The sequence below is a fragment of the Pogona vitticeps genome, chromosome 1 (assembly GCF_051106095.1).
Source record: "Pogona vitticeps strain Pit_001003342236 chromosome 1, PviZW2.1, whole genome shotgun sequence".
Classification (NCBI taxonomy): domain Eukaryota; kingdom Metazoa; phylum Chordata; class Lepidosauria; order Squamata; family Agamidae; genus Pogona; species Pogona vitticeps.
The window spans coordinates 177,710,003-177,731,513 of record NC_135783.1 but is presented as its reverse complement, the minus strand read 5'-3'; the positions used below and the strand labels follow the sequence as shown (position 1 = coordinate 177,731,513).

The 21,511-nt window shown below is 39.6% G+C and overlaps 1 protein-coding gene across 50 annotated transcripts in view; it reads left to right on the top strand.

Annotated features, from left to right (window-relative positions):
• The window catches only part of MAP2 (microtubule associated protein 2), a 334,548-nt gene that overhangs the window by 295,227 nt on the left and 17,810 nt on the right, over positions 1 to 21,511 (top strand). For 44 of the 50 annotated variants that reach the window (XM_078379383.1, XM_078379378.1, XM_078379355.1 and 41 more), the window contains 5 exons: positions 213 to 419; positions 1,607 to 1,741; positions 7,658 to 7,719; positions 16,401 to 16,551; positions 18,902 to 19,245. In XM_078379383.1, the coding sequence (XP_078235509.1) occupies positions 213 to 419; positions 1,607 to 1,741; positions 7,658 to 7,719; positions 16,401 to 16,551; positions 18,902 to 19,245 (899 nt within the window). The remainder of the gene's footprint in view (positions 1 to 212; positions 420 to 1,606; positions 1,742 to 7,657; positions 7,720 to 16,400; positions 16,552 to 18,901; positions 19,246 to 21,511) is intronic. The other 6 variants (XM_078379420.1, XM_078379410.1, XM_020780703.3 and 3 more) reach the window with 1 other exon arrangement.

Sequence of the window (21,511 nt, the reverse complement as noted above, 5' to 3'; positions counted from 1 at the left end):
TTTTTTCTTTGATTTTGAAATAATTTCCTAATAATGAAACAATAAGAATCATCATTATGCGTTGAAGAATGTTGTTAAAATAATATCAATTCGAAAGAAACTGATGTTTTTTTTTAAAAAAAGAAAAAACACATACACAACTGAAACACAATTAACTCTTTTACTAATTCTCTTTTTTGTTGTTGTTGTTGTAATTTGCTCTGATCCTGCAGATGATGATAGGAGCATCATGACAGAACAGTTAGAGACGGTTCCTAAAGAGGAGAAGGCAGAGAGAGAATTGCGGAGACCGTCTCTCGATAAGCATAAAAAAGAGAAACCTTTAAAAACTGGGAGAGGCAGGATTTCTACTCCTGAAAGAAAAGTAGCTAAAAAGGAGCCTAGCACAGTCTCCAGAGATGAAGTGAGAAGGAAAAAAGGTTCATAATACTCACTCTATTTCCTTTCATGCCATACTGTGAGTTGTTCATCTGTTTTTATAGAAGAATGTTTTAGTGGTACTGTTACACATTTTAATCAATAACAGTGATTTGTGTTAACAGCAAGACATTCAGTCTGTATTACTTCTGTCACTCCAGTTTTATCCGTTTATGAATCAGGTAAACTTCAGATATGCTGATTCTCTTTCTGCTGTGATTCGGTATCTGAAAGAGAGAAGGCCAACATTAAAGTCACAGATGAACTTAGTGTGATTTAGTTTATTAACTCTATGGATTTCTTCCCACTCCCAAAAGGATTCTTTAAAACAATTTTAAATGTATATATTAAATTTGCTAAAAGGCAAACAAATTTTTAAAAATCCACCATTTCAAAAATCATCTAAAGGACAAAAATCATCCCCCTTCCACCACAAGAGAGAACAACAAAAAATAATCAGTAAATCGGACCATTTGATTAATCAGCTTCAGGGGGGGGGAGGGGAAGAAGCATCTTGGACTAGTGTCTTAAAGAAGACAAAATTTGGTCCAGCATTCCATAATTCCATAGTTTGAAACTATTAGCACTCTGGATAGCCTGCTGGTAATAAGCCCCTCTGATTGATAACGACAGCTTTCTTGTGAGTTGTCTCACTCTTATTGTCCAAGGAGGGCAACTGAGAATGAAAGCCAAGACTTGTTAGGTGGGCCCTCCTGAGGTTAAACATTCCACAGAAACTAGAATCCTTTTCTGTATCCAGCATTCTGGATGCAGGCACATTGGTCATCCCCAAGTTATGCGTAGAACCTCCGGGTCGATCACTGAGCTTGAAGAGTCTTCCAGGGTATTCAACACTGCAATTCCTTTTGTTCTTCCTGACATAACCCTGGACGTTGCCCAGTACTGAGGCTGGTGGAGAGGCCCTGACAGTGAAAGGGGTGTAACTGCAGTGTCACAAACGGAAGGCATGATGTGAGTGTGAGGGTACGATCCTGTGCCCTTTGAATAGCACCTGTTCTTAGAAGAATCACTTGCTGCCATAGAGCGCCAGTGACAGAATCCCTTGACTTTAGTCCTGACTGAATGGCTAACTGGGCATTAAACCGCCAGTTTGTTGTTGTGTTGAAATATATTAACGTATCTACTTTTTTTTATTGCTGATTATATGCTCTTGTTTTCTTGTCTATAGCTGTGTATAAGAAAGCTGAACTTGCTAAAAAAGCTGAAGTTCAGGCTCACTCTCCCTCCAGGAAAATCATTTTAAAACCTGCTATGAAACATGCTAGACCAGCTCATCACTCCTGTGTTAAGCGGAAGCAGACAGGTGACTGTGCCGTCTTGAATTTATGCAACGTGGCTGGCAAACATGGACATTACTATAGCTATTATTTGTACTCTCATTTTTCTACTGGCTGCTCTGATTTTGATTTTGATTTTTTTTCCTCTTAAGACTTTTTCAGCTGTCATGAATGATACTGCTTTTTTTGTATCATACTCTTCTTTAATCCTTATTATTTTTTTAAACAGAGACCATGATCATATCTGCTTGCCATGCTTGGACTTCCCAAGTTCTGTAGTTGTTTCTTAGCATTGTGGTTTGACAGTGGTGTGGTAGAAAACTCCTTCATTTTGCTTTGTTTGTTTTGCTTTACTTTTGATTTTTTTAAAATTTTGCTGAGTTCTGGTGGGAAAATGCTAATGGCTTTAAACCATGATTTGTTTTTTGTTTTTTTCCTATTTCCTTCTTCGTCTCTCATGCATAATAATAAGATGCATTTCAGCATTGTTCCAGCTTGTATTTCTATTGTGTGCATTCGCTCTCTCAACTTTGTGACTGTTTTTATGTTTTAAAAAGTTTTATGTGTTAAAGCATAGACCCTGAAGGATGAATTGAGCTCTGTCAAGAAGTCAAACAAGAAGAAATCTGCAGTCAGAACAAGCGCATCATGTTTGAACAATATAACCTCCATGAATATTTGTCTAAGCTTGCAACAAGCAACCTGGAAAATAGCAGGAAAAAAATGGGGGTCCATGCAGTATATGTCCACCCCTGGTTTCATTTAGCATATGGAAGTGTTGGGTTATACAGGGCTTTGGAGGCAATGAGTGAAGAGGTAAATGGAGACAGTCCACAAGGATCATCACTGGTGCAGATTCCACTAGTCCAAAGAGAGGATTTGTTTGGCACAATGTTTTGTCACCTTAGTGTGGTTTTACATCAGAAGAATCGAGTGGAATGGGCATATGCTCCAACTCTTCTCACTTTCATATATGCATGCCCACACAGACTTTATTTGTTGCCTGCACATCAAAAGGAAGAATGAATATCATTGCCACTCTCTTTGTAAACTTTTTACCTAAAGAATTATACTGTGCAGCAGAGAACTCTGCTAACTCCATGAAAATGACATCCTTTCCTGTTCTAGAAATTCAGAGTCTAAAATGAGTATGCCATTTAGAATTCTTCTTGTTGATAGATTGTGTGCTTTTATCTACAGTCTAAGTTGTATCCTTAACCCCCTAAGATATTATAAACCTGTATATGAAGTGCATATACAGAAAGTTGGCCCTATAGTTACACTCTTTGCCAAAATTAGTATGTTTTATTAAAATAGCTACACAGGTTTTTCGTTATCCTCAGTCCCATAAAAATAAGAAAATGCAATTCATGAAATACATGATAATCTGTTCATTTTAGGATCAGTGTGTGCTCCTTTTGACTGATTAGTGTGGTACCAGGATATAAGTGTCACACCCCATTATGTAGAGTTTGGAGGAAAAGAGGGGTGAAAGACAAACTACACAACAATGATAACTATTGAGTGGATTGGAATTTTTAGATTTCATGTTCCTTTTTTTTAAAAAAAAAATCCTTTGTACATTTGATGTAGAACTACTCACTTTAATACTGTACATTCAGACCTAAACAAGATATATTTAAAAAATAACTGCCTTATTTCTTCAAAGTACAGTGGGGTCTCTATTTAAGAACTTAATCCGTATTGGAAGGTGGTTCTCAAGTTGAAAAGTTCTTATGTTGAATCTGCATTTCCCATAGGAATGCATTGAAAACCATTTAATCCGTATCTGCTCTTTTCTGTCCATAGAAACTACAGTGCAACCTCTACTTAAGAACTTAATCCATTTTGGAATGGTGTTCTTAAGTTGAAACGTTCTTAAGTTGAAGCAAAATTTCCCATAGGAATGGACTGAAAACCAATTAATCCGTTCTGGCTGTTTTTTTGTTATGTAGAGGTGCGTTCGTACATTGAAGCATTAGTTCCCATAGGAACTAATGCAAAGCTGGTTAATACGTACTCTACCACTAGGGGGAGATTTTTTTTTTAACCTAAGATGACCTAAGGTTAAAAAAAGAGCAGGAAAGGTTTTTTTCCTGTTCTTATCTTGGATTTCTGTTCTCAAGTAGAAGCAAAATTTAGCAAATGGAGCTGTTCTTAAGTTGAATTGTTCTTAAGTAGGGACGTTCTTAAGTAGAGACCCCACTGTAACCTTGAAATCGTCTGCTTAGGGTATCCTGGTCCCATACTGGCAATTCCCTTTCCTTTAAAAGCTCTTCTGTGCGTTCCCTAACTGGGGTGTAGTAGGGATGGCACAATAAATATGGCCTACCCCAAGCTGAAGTTCACAGCCATTCTTTAAAAAATGGAAGAGGATATACAGTATAAGCAGTCATGGAATCAGAGTAGGCCAGGAGTAATGCAAGGGTAGCACTCTGCCCTTCCCCATCCTGAACAAGCAGTGACAGGAAATGTTGCTCCTTTGCCCTGGAAAAGGAAGATCATTGTGTTACATTGCAAATAGAACACCATCTTCTTTCACCTCAAAAAGTAATTTCTTGTAATATCTACATATCCTAAAATTAAGGGGGTGAGAGGGCTTAAGTAGCTTTATAGCAATGGCTCCCAAATGTCCTTGGGCTACAGTTCCAGAAAACCTGACCAGCAGAGCTAGTGGGGAAGGCTTCTGGGAGTTTTAGTCCAAGAACATCTGGGGACCCCAATTTGAGAACCACTGAAGTGTGCCAATTACTTGTCACTGTTACCACACAGCTTACGTTTGTGGAATTGCAGCCAAATAGCAATGATACCTTAGAAGAGACTCCTCATAGTTAATGGAAAAAGCAGGCCTCTAGCTTTAAAATGTTGTGACGTGCGATGTTGGGGAACAGATGATATAGAACAACAATATGGATAGGCCAATCTGTTTAAAGTTGCCTCCACAGAGATTACTCTATCTGCCGCTAGATCCTGGGGAAAGCAGTGATCTTGGAAGTAATGTCAAAAAGGGCTGGGAGTGACCCCCAACAATCTGCCAGCGCTAACAGTATTGTCTAAATATCCCCTCCTCCCATGACATGCAGCTGAACAGCTGGGCTGCAGGGAAGAGTATTTCCTAGTTTTCAAAAAAGTTAGATACTAGAATTACGAGTTGACCCCCTGCTGTTTTTTCCAAATGAACTTTGAAGAAGAAAATAACAGTTTCAATTCCTATTTTCTTTAGAATGCTGTGTTTTATACAGATTGTGCCCTATATTTTGTATAGGCTGGTTTAGTAATTGTATATTCAGAAGATAAGAGGCTATGGTTGAAATGGTACAGTTTTAAATATAGTTATATGGACATAGGTTCTCTTGAGTTATCAACAGAATTTCCTTCTGAGTAGACCTGCATAGGATTGGAGAATAGAAATGTAATATTAGAACCTAAGTTTCAGAAAAAGCAGACTTTCAGAATCTACACCATGCAATCAGATATACTTGCAGCTGTTCGGGGCGCTAGTTCTGGTTGTTTCCTATCTTCCTTGACTCTCAAAATGTAAAAAGAAACATCTGAACTTGGACTTTATTTCTACTTTGCTCTTTGATTGGTTGAAAATGTAAGATTCAACTTCCTTTGTGACATCACAACATTGCTATCATAGGCCAGGCAGAAGCATCAGCTTAGGCTATGAACCAAGACAAACATGTATTAAGTTTGTCTTCCTCATCTTAAATTTCATGGTGTGTGCCCCAGAATTAAACATGTTTCTTGTGTGATTAAACTGTTAGTCAAGCTTCAAGGGACAGGGTGAAGCCATGATGGTTTATTGTTCAGATGGAGGAATTGTTACGCTTTCAGGTAAGTCAGCTTGTAAAGGCATTTCCCCCTCATTTTATAGCAGTCGATGGCTGGTGCCTGACTTAAGGAGAAGAATCTATTGGAAGGGGTGGAATAGTGACAGAATTTGTAAAATGCAGGAGCAGCTATATATATCCTACAGGTATTTAAGAGTGGAACTGGCTGTTCATAGAGTGCGATCAGATGGTAACGGGAAGATTGCGCCAGATGGCACTGGAAAGGATTGCTTCCAGGGTGTAATGTTAAAAGAGACCCTTTAAAGTGATCCTTCCATCTGATCCTGATCACACCAGCCTGGTCCAAAAAAAAAAAAAAAAAAAAAGAGCCGCCTTGCCACTGGACCAGCCAGATTGGACAGGAGACAGAGCATGGTTGGGCTGGTTTGTGATCGGCAGCATATTGAACCAGACTTTGCTGTCAGCACTTCAGAATGCAATCTAAATAATCATCTGATCCCACCCTTTGTTTCCTTTTTCATTTTATTTTTTGTACTCCTCAGTAGAAATTATCATCTAGCTTGAGGGAGAAGTCCGTTTAAGTGAGGGTCACATAACAAAAGGAGGGCGCCATCATTCTGATGTTGCAAAGCGAGGGAATCTGCTCTGAAAGGTGTGCTGCCTTTTGCCAAACCACTCAAAGTCTGTTGTGTGCTTCTCTCAACTAAAATTTGAGAAAGTTTTTTGAATAGGAGGCTGTTCCTGAAAGCTGCCTAGTCTGGAACGGTCTTCGTAAACCACCCTGTCTGTTACAATTATGCCTCTGTTTCCACTGTACCTTCTGAGGAGCTACGGAAGCAGGGCTGGCCGAGTGCCAGCTCAAGAAACCACCCACTCACTGCCATCTGCTATTCCTGAAACATTGCTGACCCATCTCTATGGCATGGTTGCTTCCTAGCCAGTTAGGGTCATCCTGTGGGGATAGGGGCAGCCATGATTAAAGGAAAGGTGGCCCTACTGCTTCTGCTGCCCTGATTTTGTATCCCCTGCTCCCTCCCCCTGAAACTGTTGCTGTGTGGTTGTGTGTGTGTGGTGGTGGGGAGCAAGAGGTACTTCTCTTCCTGCCTCAGTTAGCAGGAGACTTTGCACCAGCACTGAGTGAACATGATAGTTGTACAGCCAGCCATGTTCAGACCCATCAGCCCAATTCAACCTGTTCTTTTGAAGGCTAAATGGGCGCTGGTGGTGAGATGGTGCAAAAAAGCCTCCCCATCTCCATCTACCCAGCCCCTGATTTTCCCCTATTGATAACAAGGGCTTGGAACAGATTTTTACTCACATTTATTTAAATGTGAATAGACACTTCCTCCATCTCGTTAAACAGAAACGTTGTTAAACCTCTCATCTCAGCTGCAAAGCCTAGAGATTTTGGGGGTGTGGGGCTTTTCATATTCTTGCCCTCCTACCCTCTTTGAACCTTCAAATGAGAAATACATTTTTTGCCCTAAATGCCTCTCCCAAAGCATAGGAACCATGTCAAAGACATACACGTAGTTCATAAAATTATGAAGATCCTCATAGGATATGTGTGAACAGCTCTGAAAAACCCTATTAAAGTTGCTGTGAGTCAGAAGGGACTGGACAGCTAATGTGCAGGGCAGGTTACAAGGACAGTGTCCTACATCCATCTGCTGTAGTTCCAGGTGCTATTTTCTCTATATGGGTGACGTTGACATTTACTCAGTGTACATCGGTGACAACATAGCAGTAAAAATAGTCTTGTAGTGTTTGCTTATTCATTGTACTATTCCATTCTACTCTTCTTTGTAAAACCTTAGCTAAGAGATATGGTGCCAGGAAAGCACCCACTGCCTCAAGTCAAAGACTATCCGACATGAACACTAACCATCCCTGGACCCAATCTTACTACTGTATAAGCAACAGAGGTTGATAGTTTTGTACTGTATTGTTGAGTGTTGGCCAATTGCCCTGGAAAAGCTATGGTTTTCGCATCTATACCATTTTTCTCAATTAGCAAAAACTGTTGCCAGTAAAGAATTCATTTTTTAAAGACTGCATGGGAGTTCAAACCAGATATGTTAAAGTTGATTCTAAAATTGCTATATTGACATGTTAAAAGTATTTTCTTTTCTATGTATCTAATAGCTGCTGGCGGTGAAACTAACCAGACTCCTGGGGCATTTAAACAAGCAAAAGAAAAACTTTCAGTAAGTAAAACTGTTTTCCTTCTTATTCAAGTCTACTTCTCCCCCATTCTGGATTTCCCTGTTTTTTAAGAGGGCCTTTTGAGGTGTTATTATCATTTCTATGGATAACTTGAAGAAACTCTTTTCTAATTTTAAATAATCATGTTCTCCTTCACTTCAGAATTAGTAACGGATTATTAGAACTTCCTTCATTGCTATAATGTATGAAATTCATATATCAACAAATTGTTAAGATTCATCCAAGATGTGTCCTACCAAGAAAACTTTACATTTTGGACTATAGATCCCATAACTCTATAGGCAGTGTGGCCACTAGATTCTGGAAGCTGTGGTCTATATTTTTTTTTTTTTAAGGAAGAAAAAAAGAAAAGAAAAAGAATTTTTTTTCAAGCTCTGGTAGCTGTGCGCTTAACAACATTTTGAGTACTGCCTGAAATTTGGGCACTGCTTCTGTTTCTTGATTAGTGCTGCAGCTTTCTAGAATGTGTAAAATTATTATATTTGCATATGCAGATGAAGCCAGCAGGTTTTGCAAATATTGCCTTATGCAGGCTGCTAATCATCATCATCCAACAAAATGATGTATCTTAAACAGCAAACTTATCCTTCGTGTTAATGATAGGTGGTTTCATGAAGACATTTTGTTGTCTGGCAGATGCAATACTACTACTACTACTACTACTACTACTACTACTACTACTACTAATAATAATAATAATAATAATAATAATAATAATAATAATAATAATAATAATACTAATACTAATACTAATACTAATAATAATAATAATAATAATAATAATAATAATAATAATAATAATAATAATAATAATAATAATAATAATAATAATAATAATAATAATAATAATAATAATAATAATAATAATGGGGTTTCGCTCCCAGGTTGCAGTGAATGTGGTAGGATCTATTTAGAAAAATATGTATGGGACTGAGATGTTCATCTTCTACAAAATGTTCTTCATTCCTTCTCTCAGATTCTGCACTGCCCCATCTTCTACACCATCATACTCATTTTAGCCCTGTTTTGTAAGCATTGCCCCTCCTCTTCCTTCCCTGGACTCATTCTGTTTGCCAAGCCCTATCCTTATTCTTGCTGTTACGTCTGCTCTTCTGGAACTGATTCTCACAGCAGTGCTTTAGGTGCCCAAGTTCTTTTCCTTTTAGTCCTTCTGCTGAATGTTCTTTGCTTCTGCTTCACTTTCCCCAAAAGTCCCTCTCCTTTTCTCTCTTCTGATCTGAGGTGGCCAGTTTTATTCATTTGAAATGTTGTGCTTTGCTTATTTAAAGCCAGAATTTGAGACACATTGACCTTTGCATAAATATAAATTTATCAAAAAGTAACTTCACCGCCAAACACTTTTAGGATTTGTACAATTAGAAGAGGCATCTGAGAAGCCCTTTGAAAATTTACTGTTTCATGTTTTGTGGTCCAATAAAAGGTATCGCCTAGTGTTGTATTTGTGAGTCGTGGTTACCAAACTTAAAAGAGGAGGCAGTTCTATCTGGTGCATAGTTCTGGTGCATAGTTAGATTGCCAAAAGAGAAATGATGCAATTTGCAGTGGCCAACTGCCTCTCATGAATGAGTGCCCACTTGTATTCTGCATCTGACTATGACTCTAAAAGGGGACTAGTTCATTAGTGATGACTTTCATTTTACTGGCTTAACTATGTGGCAAAACTAGGACCGCTATGAAGGGTCAAACTCTTATGTTATGAGAAATAAATATTTCCTCATATTAAGATATATTTCTTCCCATCCTGGAAACTTGATACTTGCCTTCACAATCAGAATGTCCAATTAAGTCCATGATTACCTTCCAGTGATGAATTGCATGCTAAATGCAAGATAACATAGGTAAAGACAATCACATGCTATGACAAAAGTTTTTCGCCACTTGAAAAACTGTGCCTCTTCTGAAAAGGGCCAAATGTATCATTGCGTTTGACCCTTAAAATATCAATAAACAAGTTACTATTAAAAATTAATAACTCTGGTTTTTTAACAATAGCCTCAAGTAATCCTTGCCTACCAAACGTCTGAACTCAGCCAACTGGATTTTGAGGTTTGCTGCTTTCAGCTCCTAAAAATGATAAATTTACATCTTTAAACAATGCAAAATTAGGACCCGAATTTACCTTGGACAGAAGTGGTACAGATCTAATTTCTGCCCAATAAACACAGACGTTCTGGTTCAGAAATAGCTTGGTCATGCCATTAGTCCTTTTACTTGCTAAAACAGGGCACGCGTGAACTTATTACTTCGTCTTTGTTTAAGTTTCACAGGTTGAAATCCTGTTGTGCAGCTAAACAAACTTGTAGACATGAATTGCCATGAGTTAAAAAAGCTCCATAGACATTATGTGCAACTCAGCAGGCAACAGGTATGAATTTTCTTAGCTTATGGCAATACATGTTCAAAAGCTATGCCATTTGCCTAACTACAGAATGGGATTTTAGCCGTAGGCACTGGCTGAATAGCTCAGTGAGTTGGCTAGGACTTTGATTCCCCATTGTGCCACCCAGGAGAAGAGTCAACCTGTGCAACTTTGGGCAAGGTGTTTAGTCCTGGAGCACTCCCAGAAGAAGGAAACAATGTGTCACTGCGTATTACTCTACTCTAGACCTGGGCAAAGTGCAGCCTGCAGGCCACATACAGCCTGCGAGCCGCTCCTGTCTAGCCCGCCAGTCATCACTCCAGTCTGGCCCGCCTGTCGATGCTCTTCTCCAGCCCACCCTTCACCGCTCCTCTCTGGCCTTCTCGTCCCCACTGAATGAGCCGGAGCTCCGGCTCCAGTCACCTAGCATGGCAGTAAGCAAAATTCACAAGATCCAACACTGGGATCTCATGAGTTTTGACTGTTACTCCTGAGTCCCGGACTGTGGACCCTGCGGCTCAAGAAGCTGGAAGCGATCCTTGTGCAGGCGACGTGATGACGCATCACGTCGCCTGCGCGGGATAGAAGACAGTCGGAGAGGAAAGCTGTGGGGGAACGGAGGACAGGTGAGTTAGCTCAGTGATGGGGTCCCCCCCCCCGCGGTGAACGAATTACAACGCTCACATAGTTAACTCCCTCAAAAGTTTAGAGAGTTAACTATGTCAGCCTTGTAGTTCGTTCACCGCAGGGCCTCACCCAATGGGGGCCTATTACTACCCATAAATTGGCGGCCTATTAATACCCACCTAATGGGTCCTAAGTAAAGTTGGTTCGGCCCCCAAACACAGTTCACATTTTTCATGTGGCTCCCTATAGATATTAACTGCCCACCCCTGCTCTCCTCCTAGAAAATCCTGGCAAGGTTCAGAATGTAACTGCAGCATGTCATTATTATTATCAAATGAATCATTGGGTTTTGATCACAGAGACTGGCAAACTGTCAAAGGAGCATGCATCGGATGACCAATGTGTTGTTTATACTAAATTGCTACCACACAATATATGACTGAGTAGGTGGTTGTGTAGCTCCTGAGGTTCTGTTCAAGGCAGACATGTAGGCCATGCTTCAGGAGCCTCCGCAGCAAATTCTTAAGAAGTGCAGTGGGGTGCTGGAGCTTCTTTGCAAGAGGGCATCTCCCCATCCTTGGCTCTCATTTTGCACTAGCAGAAAATCGAGGTTGGAAGGTTACCTGTTTATTAAAAGGACATGCTATTGGAGAGAGGTAGATAATACAGGATCGCCTGAAGTTTATTCCTAATACTTAACAAGAAATAATTTGGGGGCACATAAAGTAGTGCACAACATAAAATGACACAGCTTAGTGGAAGAGTGCATGCTTTGCATGCAGAAGGTCTCAGGTTTAACCCCTGGCATGGCCAGGTAAAAGCATTAAGGAGCAGGTGATGATAAAGGCCTCTTACTGAGAACCTAGAGGCCTGCAAAGATGAGTGGGCTCAGCACAGTTAGTCTGATCTGGAGCAAGTATTTATATTAGTGTCTCCTTTTTTTTGTTCTGAGAAACCAGAATACAACTCAATGGATTTTGGCTTTTGAAATTGTATCTTCCATCCACATCTTTAAAAGTAGCAGCACAATCTACTTTGAATGAAGCTGCCAAATATAAAGTTGTCACATATCAACCTAACCCACCAAAAAATCTAGGTGACCATTTCTCTCACTTATTTTTCCTTTTTTTCTTCTTATTTTTAAAATGCTCTGTATTTTCTTGGCTTACAGTATCATCATTATGAAAGCTATCACTGTCATCCAATATTTTCAGATTTCTATCAGGAAGAGTTTTCAGCCATCAGTAAAAGAAATAATATTTAAAAATAAATAATGTCAACATTGTCTTCTTTCAACAGTTACCAGCTTCCATTTAATTTTAAAATATGGATTCAAAGCCCGAACTATAATAAGTGTCAAGGTAGAACATTTGAAAGTTGGTCCATTTTATCATTAAAAACTGAAATATCTTATTTGTAAATAAAAGAAAAATGACATGTAAAGAATTAGGTATCCACTCTCAAAGTGGTTGCTACTTTTCTTCCATATTATTAAAAACATTAATGATGCAGTGCCGCTTTTGGTAATCTGGTTGTGCATCGGTGGGATAATTTAAATAGCATAAATTAAAGGTAAATTATCACATTTATTAGTTCTACATATTTTGAAGTCAATATTACCATCATGTGGCTCCGGGAAAGAGCATTCATTTTGCAATAAAAGTTCCTTCCTCTAGAGTTTTGTGTTACATGACTCTCAAATAGCAGGGCTAGAATAACCCTGGAAAGCCGATGTAAGGATCTGTAGACAGGCCTGACATCAATGAGCTAGTGATATGACAGTGGAAGGCAGCTTTCTATTCTCATGAGCTACGTTGAAAACCTGAAAAATACCCAGTAGATCATTATTGGTTTTTTTTCTTTTAAAAAGTTTCTTATGGGTTCAAAGAATAAAACATAGCTATGGATCTCATAAGGTAAAGGTAAAGATTCCCCTTGACAATTTTTGTCCAGTCGTGTTCGACTCTAGGGGGCGGTGCTCATCCCCGTTTCCAAGCCATAGAGCCAGCGTTTGTCTGAAGACAATCTTCCATGGTCGCATGGCCAGTGCGACTTAGACACGGAACGCTGTTACCTTCCCACTGAGGTGGTCCCTATTTATCTACTTGCATTTGCATGCTTTCGAACCGCTAGGTTGGTGGGAGCTGGGACAAGCGACGGACTCGATCTTACAACTGCTGGTCTTCTGACCTTGCAGCACAGAGAATTCTGCGGATTAACCCACAGCACCACCATGTCCCTTAATCACTGGTATATAACACCAGTTAAAAACCGGCACATTTCTCTAAAGAGTGTACAAATTTATGCTGCAGAGGGTATGGTAGCCTTGGGACTGTTTAAAATCATATGTGGTGGTTACATCTCTTGCCAGTTATTTTTTTGGTCCTGATACGTGCTGAATTAGAGTGTATGATGAGTCAATAAATCTGTTCCCATCCACTGATAGCCCTGCTAAATCAAGTTACAGGTGGGAATACAAAGCTTTTATTAAAAATTATTAAGATTTCTACTTGTAGCAGAAGACAAGAGTTGGCCCCCCCAAATAAGAAGATAGCAGAGAAATGTCTACAAATAGCTGTAATAAACATGCCTGGGATATGGCACCCTTGCCAAAAGGCTACCACATGAAATCTGAAGACCTAAAGAGTAAATAGTTATTGATTATTTTGATACAGTGTGTCTCCAATTTATTATATTTTTTCAACATAATAAAGAAGATGGACAACAAACCCAAGTTCACATGGAACTTTATGAAACAATCTATTAGACTAAAATAATTATGTATAATAAAAGGTAATGTGTGTTTGTGGAAAGATAATGGTTTGTTCTCTCACTGGTGTTACTGATTTGTTTATGTCTCAGTATGAGATCCATGGGAGACGTGGTGGCGCTGCAGGCTAAACCGCAGAAGCCTGTGCTGCAGGGTTAGAAAACCAAGCAGCCATAAGATCGAATCCACACGACGGAGTGAGCGCCTGTCACTTGTCCCAGCTTCTGCCAACCTAGCAGTTCGAAAGCATGTAAATGCGAGTAGATAAAATAGGTACCACCTCGGTGGGAAGATAACAGTGTTCTGTGTCTAGTCGTGCTGGCCACGTGACCACAGAAACTGTCTTCGGACAAAACGCTGGCTCTATGGCTTGGAAAGTGAGATGAGCACCGCAACCTAGAGTTGGACACGACTGGACTAAATGTCAAGGGCAACCTTTACCTTTACCTTTATATACCAGTGATTAGAGATGGGAATATTCGCATATGAAGGTGAATATCTCCGCACAGGTGGTGATAACGAGGGTTCAGCCCCATGGGGCTGGACAGTCCACTCACCGATCCACCGCTGCCACAGACGCTGTGATTCTTCCAATGGCTCCACAGATCACGATTGGCTAGCCACTCCTGGCAGGAGGACAAGCCTGCTGTAAGGTTGAAGAGTGGCGAGCAGATTGCGATCTGCAGAGCCATTGGAAGAATCACAGCATCCATGGCAGTGGCGGATCAGTGAGTGGACCGTCTGGCCCCATGGGGCTGGACCCTCGTTATCATCACCTGTGCAGGGATATTCATATATGAATACGAATACCCCCATCTCTACCAGTGATATATCATCTTAGTTTTTGTTGCTCTTATGTCTGAATAGATTTTTTTTCATTCTGCATACCATTCCATAATTCTACTAAAATGATACGTTTTAGATCTTGCTCCCATAGACTTCAACTCTATATTTATATATTTAGCTATATCTGGTACTGTTTCATAGATAAATGAGTTTCTAGCTTTTATGTTCCCCTCAAATGGTACCATTAAATTAGATCCTTAGTCACATTGTTGTTTAAGGGCAGAATATTAGCCCTGTTCCCATGTGTGCCATAGAGCTTGCACACATGATGGGCTTTTCAGACGCTGTGTTTTGTGGTCTGTTTTCCATCCTGCATGCATTTTCTGTTTGTCTCATTGTTTCACCTTCATGTTGCATTTCTTTTGTTTGTTTTCTCATGACTAGACTTCTTCTTTGTCAAAGATCCCTGCCTCAAAGGTTAGAGCAAATTCCTTGCTTCCTCCAAGACCCAGCTCAGCTTGCTCATTAAGTACCGCTAAAAAAGCTGCTTTGCTCAATACTGCCAATTACATTACACGGCCCTCTTCAGCGGGCCCAAGAGACTGCTTGCCATATTCAGAAACAGATGCACAGGTAAGGCAGCGGATGCAGCATAGTAACCCCTCAGAGAAGTGCAAATACGAATTCTACTTCTCTATTCTCTCTCTCCCCCCCCCCAATCCCCTTATTGAATAGATAGCTGTAACCACAGCTGTTTATTTCTCATTGACATTCCTTTATTCAGTAACGGAAGTATGGTATATCTTAATTTATAGCATCATAGCCATTTCCATAAGGCCTGGTCCCACAGTAATGTCACTAAAGAAGAACCTGCCGGTGAATGATATTGACCGTCCAGTCCTATGCCAGCAGCAACAGCCTACAGACCATAGCAAAATCTACTGTTGGTGATGCTGTTGTTCTGGGGTCAAATTTTGTTTTCAAAAATACTGCTCCCTTTGGCTAGTTCCAGGCAGCAGAGCTAAAATGATCAAATTCTGAGCAAAACATGATGGCTCAGAAGTAGAGCCTAATGGGATCTGAGAAAGTAGTGTGCAAACCCTGACAGTATGGAAGATAACGTGGAGTAGTCAGAACAAAATCTTGCAGGTAACTTCTAAGACAGAAATTGATGGGTAATATACTGTATTTAGAATATAGCATTTACTGGTCACACTACAACAGGACCCCTTTTTGGTTCTATGACCGTATAATAAAACTTAACTCTTACAACAGGATTCCTGTATCTGTGGGAGAACGGTTCCATGTCCCTCCGCAGATGCTGAAAAATTAGAATTACAGCAAGCACTATTATAATAGTGGGCATTGTACATAGCATGATCTCTGGATCCCTCTATACACGACGCTCTGCAGCCAAACTGAAGATGGCAGTCTTCTTCATCTTCATCTCCCTCCATTTCTCAGTACTCTCTTTTGCCTATATCATTTCACTTCTTGCTATGCCTTTTCCACTTCTTGCTATGCTGTCAATAATAGTAATAGGGAGAAATCTCACCCCTTGGTGGTTAGATTATTGAAAATTGACCTGATATTTTATTTATTTATTTATTTATTTATTTATTTATTTATTTATTTATTTATTTATTTATTTATTTATTTATTTATTTATTTATTTATTTATTTATTTATTTATTTATTTTTTTATTTTATTTTATTTTATTTTATTTTATTTTATTTTATTTTATTTTATTTTATTTATATCCTGCCTATCTAGTCCCTCAGGACCACTCTAGGCGGCTTACAACCAACATGTAACAATATAATTAAAACAATTTTAAATAAGGGAAATACGTTAGACAGGATGGGGGAAACACTAGGAGAGAAGAAAAGGGAAGATCAGGATTTAGCTGAGGGAAGGCCTGCCGAAACATCAGTGTTTTTAGTTGTTTTTTTGAAAATACCTTGTTTTTTGAAAATGCCTTGGCCTCATTCTGAAGCTACTGCTGGAGGAAATCTAGTGTACAGCAAAACATAAGCTTAAGCACTTTGGTCTGAAGTATTTGGTTTAAAAGATAGATGTCTGCTCTTGTTTCTACTAGGATGGAGTAACCAAGAGTCCAGAAAAGCGGTCTTCTCTACCAAGACCTTCTTCTATTATACCAACTCGGAGGGGCATGTCAGCAGACAGAGAGCGAGATGAGAATTCTTTCTCCCTGAACAGCACCACTTCATCAGTACGGCGGACCACCAGTATGTGTCTTGATGCTGTGACTCTTCCATTGTACTGCTGGTCCCACATTTTCTGTTCTTCAAAAGTCTGGATGCTCTAACTGTTCTAGCTTTATATGTATGGAAATTATATGTTAGTACAATATGTTGTAATAAAAATGTGCTAGTGTCTGTGTTGCTGAAGTTTTGGCGGTTCCAGTCAGTGGATAAATTCAGCACCCACCATCCTGATATCCTCAGGCTCAGCTTTTGATCACTATCCTATTTTTTTACAGGTAGCGCCCCCCCATTTTTTTCTTGACCACCTGCCACACTCAGCACCATAGAGTTTACTTTCTCTTATCTTACTGGTGAACAGCTTATCCTTTTTCCTGTCTCTGTACACACGCTCACATTTAATGCTCTGGCCAGATGCACAGTGAATAGGAGCTAGTCACTTTTCTAGCTAGCATCATGAATCTTAATCTGGAATTCTGGATACTCACCTTTCTCACTTGATCTATGTTGCTCATTAAACTACCTGAGATTTATTTGAATGGCATCAAAACTGGCTGAAAAAACATTCATAGCAAAATACTAGTCTACTTAGACATAGCAGAAAAGGCAGTGTAATACATTCGACTGTCGGAATTAAATCATTACATAGATGTGGCTAATTCTTGGCTGCCTCTCATCTTAATGTAAATGTATAGTCTTTGGGATAGAGAGAGAAAGCATCACAGTAAATAAGTACCACTAACATTGTTAAAACCAATGTGCTTGAAACTACAGCCTGAGATGGTACATGTAGTAAATGGGACACCTGCTTCTGTTCCTTGGGACAAGGCAGAAATCACTTCTAAGTAAACATGCATTGAATTGATCCACACCTCTTTGAATAACTTGGAGTTATTTCTTATTGTGACTTCGTTGGTATTGTTCTGCTTGCCTTAAACAAACAGACTTTGGAAAATCAACCTGCATACCCTTGTCATTCCTCTTCACTCTCTTTCATAAAAATGAAAACTCATTGAAAAATACTGCAATCTTTTAAAAAGCAAAAGCAAAGTGTGATGCTTATATACCGGCCCATAGTGCTTCAAGCACTCTCTGGGCAGTTTACAAGTTAATTGTGCAGGCTACACATTGCCCCCCCCCCCCAGTGAGCTGGGTACTCATTTTACCGACCTCAGAAGGATAGAAGGCTGACGATTTCCCTACTCCACCCCTTACGGCTTGTCAGCCTGCCGCTTTGTAGACGCAAATACTTCATGATGGTGCAGGAATCACAGGTCTGCTTGTATTTGAGCAGGGATGGGTTTTACCAGCATCCTGTCAGTCTTTTGTATCATATACAGCTTCCAAATGTATACACCAGATCTCTCTTTTTTTCTCCTTTTAAATTCTGGATGGTCACTGAGAGTTCTGATAAAGTGTTCAATATATATGCATATGGATATTTCCACTAGTTCTCTTGGGAAACATAGCTACAGATGGAATAAACAGAGGGAAAAGAAGATGTCTTTTGGGAGAGAGACTGGGTTAGCAGAAAAAAATATGGCAGCCAGGACACATTCCCACAACTTAATATGTAACTTGCCTCTGTTGGTTTTCTTGCTTTCTCTCCCTATCTCATGCCTCACACATCTGAGCTAGTTCAGTGCCTCATATATTTTTTTACCATTGCCCTACTTTTCATCCCTATAAAGGCTAAAATCCTCTGGCATCCCTATGTGACTGGTTAACTGTTGCAGCCAAATTGTCTAAGTTTTTTAATCACCTTAGGCATTATCAGGTGGATGCTAAGTCACAAACTCAGTATGCAACAGATGGTCATTTCTTAACTTGAGGCAATTCACAAAATATAAATTCTGGCAGAGATTTAATGTATGAGGATGTGAATGATACAAAATATGGAAAATGCTGCAGTTAGGGTTTAGAAATGAAAGTTTTCTACCTGGAAAGGACTTTTGTGACTTAAGAACAGTTTAATCGTATTGATTCCCGAGGTATAGCCAAAAGAGGAAAGTCAACTGAGCTGGTGTTAATGTCTGCATTTACATTCATGTCTATAGTGGTGCGTTTTCTGTTTTATAATTTATTTCTCTGTACACATACGATCAGCAAACCATGTAGGATTTAATTTAAAATCTCTGTTAGTCTCCATGGACACTCTGTAAAATCTGCTTGCATGTTGTGGCGTTCTTGTCATTTTGGGGGTTGCTGAGTGTCTTCATGGCCTTCTGAAAGCCTTAAAGCAGAGTGAATAGTTCTTGAATTATAATTATCCCATTACAGTTATCCTTAGTCTCACTGTCATGACTCCTTGTTCTCTGTTGGATGCTGATGTTCCATGAAATCATAGTTTCCATATTCCTCTGTTGTCAAACAGGATCAGAGCCTATTCGAAGCCGAACAGGGAAGAGTGGCACGTCAACTCCAACTACACCAGGATCTACTGCAATCACTCCTGGGACCCCACCTAGTTATTCTTCCCGTACTCCAGGCACTCCTGGGACCCCTAGCTATTCCAGGACCCCTCATACACCAGGAACTCCCAAATCGGCTATCCTGGTTCCCACTGAGAAGAAAGTTGCCATCATACGCACACCTCCAAAATCTCCAGCCACCCCTAAGCAACTACGGCTCATTAACCAGCCTCTGCCCGATCTCAAGAATGTCAGGTCTAAAATTGGGTCAACGGAGAACATCAAATACCAGCCCAAAGGAGGACAGGTAAGGTTTTCTTTCCAACTGCAACTGACCCTATCTGATCAGAATGAGCATCAACTGTTGAGTGCAGGATTAGAGTAGTATTAAGTGGCTTCTGTATCACTTTGTAGCCTGCCTGAAAAAGCCTTGCTGGAAATTTCTTTCTGTGTAGTTCTTAAGATGCAGGATTTGGACCTGCCCATTTTAGCTGGATAACTATGTATGCAAACTGCAAGCCACAAGCCAAGAATAGGGGAGAATTGTGCTTGCTTTGTATTTTAATTTTTAAAAACTCACATGCCCTAGGTCAGTACACCAACTGGAATGCCTCCGTTCTTCAGTATTCACACTTCTCAGATTTTCACAATACCATTCTGCAAGAAAAAAAAAACCACACATATAAAACACATTTATGTTTTCTTAAAAATGACAAAATGGGACATGTCCTTCATCAGGTTGGAAATCAGCAGAAAAACCTCACCAATAGCCACAAAGATCTGTTAATAGTTCAGAAGTTATAATAATCAAAGTTTTTGCTTATTTTATTTATCTCTCTATTTGTTTGTTTGTTTTATTTATAAGCTGCCTTTCTCTCAATAAAGGGACCCCAAATACCACTGTTGTGGCAGTGGTGTTTGGGGCAAGTTTTAGGGGATGTTTTTGCACATGCTGCTATTCAAAGGCTTTTAAAGAAATACGTGATTCATGCACGATGCCCCTTATTTTTCATCAAGCTGTAACTTTGTTGAAATACTGAAAAGTGAAATAACAAAAAAATCTTTAATGTGTCATAAAAATATTGTATTATTATTTTTTAAAATTTCAGTAAGGTTAAAAGCCAGGTTAGATGCACCACTGATGCATTCACCATGCAGAAGACCTTAGAATGCCCAGTCAAAGAAAGTGACTAGAGTAATAAATAATAGCAGTTCAGTTAAAGGTGTGTAGAATAATTATTTCAAATGCAGCAGTTGTAAAGTATGTTCCTGTCATTATGATTATTTAAAGTAACTCAGACTGCAGTCTTAAGCCCTACCAGTGAATAATCTTCCTTGAACAAAAACACAGTAGGAGATGAGCAAGGAAAATGGATTGCCATGCCTATTAGGCCAAACTGGGCAAGGTGAAGGAAATTGTAGTCAAATGATATTTTCGAGGGCCATATCCCATGATTCTGTGTTCTCACTGCTTTCTATGGAAAGAGCTAATCTCAGAGAGAGAGAAATATTCAGGATTTAGAGCCGTGTAGAAGAGAGGGGAGTAAATTCTTGGAGGTTTTGGATTTTAATCTGAGATAAAGAATAATCTGGGGACTTGCTCCAGCTACTAATGTCATGTAGATTTTGACTACATGTAGAAAGAAAGGGCCACAATGGTGCCAAAGTAATGTAGCACTTGGACTACTTGAGGGCCACTTTTGGTAGGCAGATGAGACATAAATATAATAAACTCTGTGCTGAAAATAATACACTGGCTTTTTTTCTAAGGGAATTGGCTTGCGCTTCATCTCGACAAGGTGTACTAATGGCTATAAATCAGCTCAGGATGTCTCTACTCTGTACTGAGGGGCCCTCAGGTGTCCTCTAACATGCATCTCATTGTAAATCAAGGATTGTCTTCCCTCCAGGAAGACAGTGAATTTTTTTCAAATACAAAAATGATCAGAAATCACTTACAGATTCTAAAAAAGACTCTTCCTGGGTCTAAAGCAGACCAAGAATAAACAAAAACAGTCACAAAATTCTACTACCTGAGTCAGAGTAGCTTTTTATGTAAACAAATTAAAATAGGTGCACAGGAGTGTGCGTGACCCTTCAAGATATATAAGAGGTGCACCCTCATGACTCTAGAAGCTGCCCCCCTCCCAGTTGTAGTGGTCTGAGATTCCATATGACTCCTCAGAGCTCACTCTGGATATTGAAATACAGCTTGGCATGGCAGGAAAACCAGAGACAAGAAAACCAGGGGCGAGGGTGCCACCATGGAAGCAACAACGCTAGACTGTCTCTGCAATATTTGAATCAGCCCAACTTGTTTTATTTATTTATGCCTCTCTCTCTTTTTTTAAAACAAGCTCAGTTGACCTTGGTTGCTTTTTCTTGTTGTGTTGTTCAGATTTGCAGACTTAACATATACAGAGCAGAACTTAACTTGTGCCAGAGCAGAAACTAAGGGTGTAACTACACTGACATATAATTAGGGAAATGCTATGGGACTGGAACAGTTGGATTTGCATATGTTTTCATGGACCACACGATGTAAAAGCCAATGTGAATCAGCCTGGCTCCCT